Below are 8,685 nucleotides of genomic sequence, written 5' to 3'. Positions count from 1 at the left end.
TTTTTTTTTTTTTTTTTTTTTTATAGTAACGGGACTTGACTCCTACTCTTATAGTGCACACACAACCCTCAAAGCGCCTTTTTTTTTTCAGTAACAGGGCGCGAACCATGGACTGTCGGATTCACAGTGCACATTAGACCACGCCCAACCTACGAGAAAAAAACAAAAAACGTGGAACATGGGCGAGTGTTGTAAGTGTCTTGGTATTAAGGCTCGTTACTTCCTCTACAAATTGTGTTAATCTATTATCCAGTGTGTGACACCCTCCCCCTCGATACAATTGAATGGCCCACAGATGATCAAATTTGTGAACTAAAATATAAATGTTCTTCTCAGGCCCCCTTATCAGAGATTTTTCTTTGGGTCTTGGTATTAAATTAAAATATGGAGTCCCTTTGTCTGTAGTAATTTCGCATGTATTTCATTATATCTCAGTGCAATATTAACAAAATTAAAACCATAAACAAAAGTGTGTTCTAAATAGTGATGAAGCTATACTACTTAATGCCACTAATTACAGCCGGGGGGTGGCGGGGAGAGACTAAACAAAATGCAACACAGATTATTTGAATCCTGGAGATTTAACACTTTCTCATGATAGACAATATTAGGACTGTTTTGCCTTGAAAAGGGGGAAATTCTGGGGAGAAAAACAACAAGAAACAAATTTATAGTTGAAACACGTTTCATTAAGCATAACGCCTAATTCTTAATTACATAATTTTCATGTAGTTTCATCAAAAGCAAATAAATGAGTCAGTTTGCTGTCACAAATATGTGTATACCGTTGTACACTATTGATTAAAAATCGTCATTCCTTTTCTTTCCTGTGCACGTAATTTACGAGCCTATCTGGTAAACACATTTTCCAGTCAAATAACTGTTGCTAGGCGACAACATTATAGTGTGACATTTATTATGTGTGAAATGAATTGTTTGAAAATACACTTTTAATAGCTCAATGTGCGTGTGGCTTTATGTGAGCTTGATGGTCGTAAAGTACACGTTTCCATAATTTAAGTTTTGTCAGGTCAATGTCAAAAAAAGACGAAGGAACACGCTCTTGAATTTAAAACTTCTTTTGGTTAAACTGTGTGCCACGGGATCGAAACCCGGCATTGAACATTCTCGCCCTTTCAGTTGTGAGGGACTTTATAATGTGACGGTCAATCCCACTTTGGTGTTGGGTGCTGCCGACGTGTGGTCAGTAGTTCAGAATTAGGGACAAACAAACAGTTGACTAGAATGACCCTTAAAAGAAAGTTAACTCGAGAATACCTCGAATTTTCACCTTCGTTACGCCAACCTCATACAGTCGGCTAAAATTTTACTGTCTACATATATATTAATAAATTTCAAGCTATAAGAAATTGCACGTGCATTGATACTGGATTAAGTTACATGTAAATAAACAATGTAAGTTTAACCCCCCCCCCCATATTTTTATCATTACATTTAACTGTGAGGCATGACAGATTGCATCTGTGGTTAAATTATACAAAACATTTTATATTTGAATTCCAGGAAACTGAAATATAATTTAAGTATATTTTACCCAAATGCTTTTGACCACTATTCGTAACGATTTAACTGATCTGTCTTAGTAATGATAGTTCCCCAAAATATGTAAATCACCAAGAAACTATTAAATGTTTGAACATTTCAGTGTTAACTGATTTCAACTGAAGTCTGTTTAAAAACAACAACAACAAAAACAACACAAACTGTAAGTTTGTAGACAAAAACTTATATTCTCTTTTTTTTTCCTTGTAATAATAATCAAAACCAATTACGTAACGTAGATTATTCTACAAGTCAATTTTACTCTTTGGTTTTTGTTCTTTTGCAGAGATCCATAGTATTTGGCGCCATCTGGTGTTGTTAATTGCAAAGATCGAGTGAAGAAAAATTCTCTATCTAATCGGAAGATCATCTCATTGTTAATCCTTTGTTCCTATTTCCCCCCTCCCACAACAGATGTGTCCATTGGGCAGCATTCTACAGAAGTTCGTTACCATGCCAACGGCTCTGCTCCCCCACCTTGTGTTAGTGAATGAAACACGTTTAGTGTTAGGAAGCTCAGTGTGCAGCCACACGGATAGAGTCAACGAGAGATTGTGAACTGGAAGCCTTGAAGTCAACTCTATGCTTTTTTGTTTATCCTAGAGCGTTTTGTAAAATCCGACTGCTTTCTGAAATTGCAAGATTAATGAATTAATTTCCTGAACGTTAAGATGGACAAATAATGAAAGCGTGATTTGTTTTTAATTGTAATTTTTGCTCGGGTCTTAGTTTTCTGGCTTATGTGTCATGGCGGAAGTTGTAAATGGGTCTTTAAATGAAAGTAAATCAGTAAAAGGCGAAGTAAAATCGAATGGAAATATCACCAAGTCCGAGATGACAGTAAAAGAGACAAAAGTTGTAGAAGGACAAGAAAAATTCAAGAAAAACAATTCAGGAAATAAAGAAAACGGGGAAAGGGGGAGGACTAGCCCTAGGAAGACCAGAAAATCAAAACAATATCCAAGACCCCCTCTACCTCCACTTCCTGAGGGCTGTGAGGCTGAAGAAATCGAGTGTAGCGCCCCCTTCAGACGAAGTGGTGTGGTACGTGGACGTTTACTGAAGTCCTCTCGCGGCGACTTTCTAAGTTATTTTTGTTACTACAGTCAAATGGAGTATAAACCAGGAGGTAAGATTTGATTAAAAATATATAAATTCCCTCCACCCCCCCCCCTTTTTTTTTTGTTCGTTAAAAATGTACCAACATGTAAAAGAAGGTTGCACGTACGGACACATCACATTAGTAAAGATGTCTGTCGTGTGTTAGTTACAACAGTATATAAGTTCGTGTTGTTCATTCTGCTTGTGTTCGTGCTACTTTAATCTCTCTCTGTATGTTTGTTATTCATAGTTTTAATTTGTTGTTAGTTTTTGGCGTCCGGTGAGAACTAAAGATAATAAAAAAAAATATTATCTGCTTAAAAGTTTTCTTTGTACGTAGAAAGGTTTCTTGTTAAATAATTTACAAGTAATTTTACTTATCTGTAAACAGCGTTTAGTTTAGATAGCACACATATCTTGAAGTGAAAGTTCAAGGAGATCCATTAATTGTGCCTACTTTGTTACATCATGTACTTTTTAAAGATAATATCTTTGAAATTGAATTGATCTAATTCGTCATGTAATTGGTAGGTTTGTAGTAGTTTGTTTGTTGGAAGTTAAGCACAAAGCTATCCAAAGGGATATCTGTACTCTGCTCACCGATTGTATATAGTTGTAAATAATTGATTTTCTTTAACATTTTCTTATTATTAAAATATATACATCAATATAAGATTAACAGTTATGAAAATTCTGTACTTGGAGCATCAGGAAGGTTTTGTTTGTTTGTAATTAAGCACAAAGCTACATAATGGGCTCTCTGTGCTCTGCCCACCACTGGTATCGAAACCCGGTTTCTAGCGTTTTAATTCCGCAGACATACCACAGTGCCACTGGTGGGGGGAGGGGCGTAGCAGACATCCAGATTTTTGGAGTCGATGAGCCAGATTCGTATCCGTGCGATGTCACAAAATATTCCCGTACGCTGTGATAGTCAATCACTTGGAGTGGATGATGGGTGGTAGGGTGCTGCTGACAGTTGTTTAAAATTAGGGACAGCAGCAAATGTCCCTTGTAACGTTACCATAAATACAAGATACAAATTCAATGTTTAATTTAGAATTTATATACATATATTATGCACGCTAGGGAACAGCGTGACCTTTTCCAAGGATGTTAATTTGACATTTCTTTCTATTATTGGGTGATTTCTTTTCAACTATAGAATAGGAGTGCAGAGTCCAGTCCACTTACTGGTAACAAAAGGGTAATGTTTTATTTCTTTAACTTCATGGTTTTGCCAAATAACGATAGGCCTAACTTCACAATTAAAACTAAACTGTAACACAAAACTGACTAGCAAGTTTGTTAACTCAATAGTCAGCCCACCATTAAAATAGACTCGCTAATCAATCAACAATCTACTGTAGTCTCGCGTTTTATATCGTTCAAATCGTTTCCGAAATTCTAAAGAAAATCCTACCATAAAGCCACGCGCCTATCGCGTGATATTAAAAACTCCCTCCAGTCAAAACAATATAATCACTTAAATTTCAAAAGAAAAAAGAACAGATCTATCTATTTTTTTAGCCGGATCAAATATTTAGTTAGATTTGGCTAAATCATTACTTTTAGAAGACACCATAAATCAATTAAGTATGTAACAAGTACATGGGCAGAAACTAACCACCGCTATGTACAGATATGGTGTCATATATGCTTCAACAAATAGACATGTTTATCATACTTAGCTTTCTGCTTTTACTGAACGGAAATGGCTAGCGTGCAAGGAAAAACAAAAAAAAAGCTTACGCAGCTGGTCTCCATGTTGTTACTTTCCTACCTGCCGAGTAATTACAAAATATAAACCTGCCTTTCTAGGCTGTATAAAACGGCCTTGTTATACTAGTTTTATGAAAAAAAAGTAAGACCCCCAGATATGACGAGCACCGTGATTGTTTAAAACAGGTGATTGGCATGTAACTTCATGTTCCTACTGTTGTAATCACCCCCACAGGCGGTGTGAACTGCAGAGGCAATACGAATTTACTCGTTAGGGTTCGTTTTACGTATTTAGCCTGTAGCCAGTAGAGTCCAGAAGTGATTTACTTATTTTCCATAACCTATAATAGTAATAAATTAGAAGTAGGCCTTATAACACAAGACAAAATAAAAGTTTGCAATTTCATACAACTTTTAGCTTATTTGTTAGCAAGGCCTATTTATGGCGCGTACCTAAAAGTCAGTATACTTATACCCAGTTCTTTAGTTACTAATATTGCGCGAAAATACACATCTCAACGCCGACACCCCCAAGCTAACCCTTGTTACGAGCTGGTATTTAATTTTAAATGTACTGCCAAGGCATTCTGTAACGCTCAAATGGTTCATTAGAAATGGTAAAGATGAATAATAGGAGTATTCAAAGGTGTAAAGATGAATAATAAATTAATTTTCATACCTCTGAATGCTTCTTTGATTCATTTTCATACCTCTGAATGCTTCTTTGATTCATTTTTAAACCTCTGAATGCCTCTTTGATTCATTTTTAAACCTCTGAATGCTTCTTTGATTCATTTTTAAACCTCTGAATGCTTCTTTGATTCATTTTTAAACCTCTGAATACTTCTTTGATTCATTTTTACACCTCTGAATACTTCTTTGATTCATTTTTACACCTCTGAATACTCCTATTATTCATCTTTACACCTTTGAATACTCCTATTATTCATCTTTACACCTTTGAATACTTCTATTATTCATCTTTACACCTTTGAATACTCCTATTATTCATCTTTACACCTTTGAATACTCCTATTATTCATCTTTACACCTTTGAATACTTCTATTATTCATCTTTACACCTTTGAATACTTCTATTATTCATCTTTACACCTTTGAATACTCCAAAGAGGCATTCAGAGGTGTAAAAATTAATAAAGAAGCATTCAGAGGTGTAAAAATGAATCAAAGAAGCATTCAAAGTTGTGTGTTTTTATTTTTCTATGACCGTAGCTCCTTCGTGCAGGTTTACTGATTATCATGACCAGTTCAAGATATTATTTAAAGAAAATCAGTTACTACTTTCAAAACAAAACATGCCTGAGAATTTCGGTGTCAAATCGGCATCATAAAGCAAGCTGAGCGAAAGGTTCCACGTGTCATTAGTAAGTTTCGTATATTAATATTATTGTGTTCACATTCTTAAACTACATGTTAAACATGTTTATGAATAAAATAACAAGTATCATATATTCTAGGCTTGATAGCAGTGGCGTAATATTGCGGGTAGGAAAATATATCTAGGGGCCCCAATTACTTTTTTATGTGGAGGGGCATCTTTTATAATTGGACCACTGCTTGATAGACAAGGTTTAAATCTTGTTATCTAGTGAAAACATTAAACTTAAAGACACATAAATGACACATACTTGTACCTTATAATATATTTGTGGCCTAAATAACCTATAGTTGTTGCGCAACCACGATCAGATTTGTTTGTTTTTGTAGTAATAACATCTAATTGTTTTGTCGAATCCTCTAAGCCTATAGTTCTCCTCTCTCAGAAACAGTTTATTTTTATCGGCCACGCGTTCTCTGCATCTTTTTATTTACCCCGGGGGTGAAATAAAACGCAGAAAATCTCGTTATGTTAAAGCAGCTTCGTATCACTGCATCACCTAGTGACAAGAGTATCGGAGGCTTACTGCTTTCTAGTAGCTCTAAAAGTGAACATTAAAGCCCCTCTCTGACTTCAACAAGCCAGATGCTGAATAATGTTCTTAGGGGTCCCCCGCGGGGGAAGAAATTCTGGGCTTAAACAATTTATGGCATTTGACGCGGTTCACTTTCTCTTCCGAGCTGTAACATACGCATAGTGTAAAAACTGATCAACCTCTAGTGATTCGGTAAAAATTTTACCCCCCCCCCCCATTTCTATTCGTCTCTCTCTCTGGGAAATGTCATGTTGTTCGTACGTTGAGCAAATCTCAACATTTATTAACAGCATGTTGACAAAGGAGGAACACTTAAAGCACGTGTGAAAAAGGTCTTACTATTTGTTAACCTTTTCTTCGGTTAACAGGATAAATAAATAAATGTTTTTTAAAAAATAAAACTGTCTAGGAAAACTGTAGATTTTCGTTCGGTGTTCCGTACAAGATGATGTATTACATCGATACGTCATAAATACGTGTCGTCCCCCCCCCCCCGGGTAGGACAGCGCTAAAGTCCGGGGTTCGATTCCCCCGCGGTGGCCATGGCAGGTAGCCCAACCAATGTGGCTTTGTTCTAAGACAAACAAACAAATATATATATATATATATATATACATTGTGATTTTAGAAATATATTAGGATATTAGTTCTGGGCACGAAATAGCAGGAAAATAAAATATACTTAGATAAAACTAATTACAAGTGAATTTAAGTTGGTTTTTAAAACCCTCTCTATTTCTGAAGTATATCTTCTTCAACAACAAGAATCGCCTCTCGACCCTCATCCTATTCATAGATGGTATATTTATTCATAGGTGGAGACTGTAAAACCTCCAAAGCGAAACGCCATTTTAAAGTAGAGTAGGAGCTTATTAAGTTACTGGATTATCAATTAAAACAGGTAATTAACTCGTCAACCACTGCCCCTCCTCAGGTCCCCCCGGTGGGACAGCGGTAAGTCTTTGGATTTACAATGCTAAAATCAGGGGTTCGATTCCACCTCGGTTGACACAGCAGATAGGCCGGTGCGAAACACAAGATCCAGGTATCTAACTTCACCGTTTAAATGCTGTTAAATTTGGCGTCGAAGTTTTAATAAAAAAAGGAACCGCGTTGATTAAAGAACGCCTTCCAACACTTTACAATTCACGGTCTTAATTTCAATTAAGTCAGTTCAAATTTCTCACTTGCGTGTTTTTATATTATGTAATATGATAATTTTGTTAATATTTCCTAGTTCCTTTACATTACTGAACATGGAATCTGTACTATTCCGAAACGTCTGTTCAACATATTGTTCCGTCGTCCTCTCATTTCTTATATCATGTTATAAAACTAGTATTACGAAGGTTTTTTTTGTAACGTTATATATTTGAAATAAAAATAAGACTTTTTTTCATTCAGATTAATCGAGATAAATTCAGTTGAAATGCACAAATTTATGTATTCTTATATAATTGTGATACTTGAAACCGTTTTGAAAATACAGTATTAAATCCAACATGATGCAGGAGTAACTCTGGTGTAACATCAATACACTGAGGCAGGAATAACGCTGACGTAACGTCGATAGATTGCCGGACTAACTCTAGTATAACGTCAATAGATTTATGCCGGAGTAACCCTGGTGTAACGTCAATGCCGTCCGTGTATTTTCTTTTTTATATCATTTTTAGCTGTTTCATATTTAAAAATGATAACCTGTTTCATCTTTTTCAACTAATTAGGCTTAGTAAACAACATACTCTTTGTGAACAATCACTTCAAATGTGGTTACAAAACAAACATCTCTTCAACTTAAGTAAAATGGGTTTGAAAGTGTATCTAAAGAAACAAAACAAACCAGCCAGTAAATATTCATATGGATATATCTTACGTATTCGTAAGGCATATACTGAGTTAAATATGCTCATATATCCTGTAGTTTAGCTTACGTTACAGTATAACTATATAAAGCCAAACTACAGGATATATATTGTTATACTGTAACATAAGCCAAACTACAGGATATATATATTGTTATACTGTAACATAAGCCAAACTACAGGAGTCTAACCCATGCTGGAATATAACTATATATCCTGTAGTTTTGGTCATGTTGCAGTGTGTATATCCTGTTGTCTAACCCATGTTGAAGTGTATATGTCCTGTAGTTTTGGTTATGTTGCAGTGTGTATATCCTGTTGTCTAACCCATGTTGGAGTATAACTGTCCTGTAGTTTTGGTTATGTTGCAGTGTGTATATCCTGTTGTCTAACCCATGTTGGAGTGTATATGTCCTGTAGTTTTGGTTATGTTGCAGTGTGTATATCCTGTTGTCTAACCCGTGTTGGAGTATAACTATATGTACTGTAGTTTTGGTCAT

General features: G+C 35.5%; 1 protein-coding gene across 1 annotated transcript in view; it reads left to right on the top strand.

Moving 5' to 3' along the window:
• The window catches only part of LOC111088328 (arginine-glutamic acid dipeptide repeats protein-like), a gene marked incomplete at its 3' end in the record, with an annotated part of 62,935 nt that overhangs the window by 48,224 nt on the left and 6,026 nt on the right, over nucleotides 1-8,685 (top strand). Inside the window, exon 2 of the mRNA XM_022398114.1 lies at nucleotides 1,850-2,692. Coding sequence (XP_022253822.1) covers nucleotides 2,311-2,692 — 382 coding nt within the window. The remainder of the gene's footprint in view (nucleotides 1-1,849; nucleotides 2,693-8,685) is intronic.

Source organism: Limulus polyphemus, unplaced genomic scaffold (assembly GCF_000517525.1).
Source record: "Limulus polyphemus unplaced genomic scaffold, Limulus_polyphemus-2.1.2 Scaffold3547, whole genome shotgun sequence".
Lineage (NCBI taxonomy): Eukaryota > Metazoa > Arthropoda > Merostomata > Xiphosura > Limulidae > Limulus > Limulus polyphemus.
Note: the sequence above shows the minus strand (reverse complement) of the source record. Positions and strands in the feature narration are given on the sequence as shown.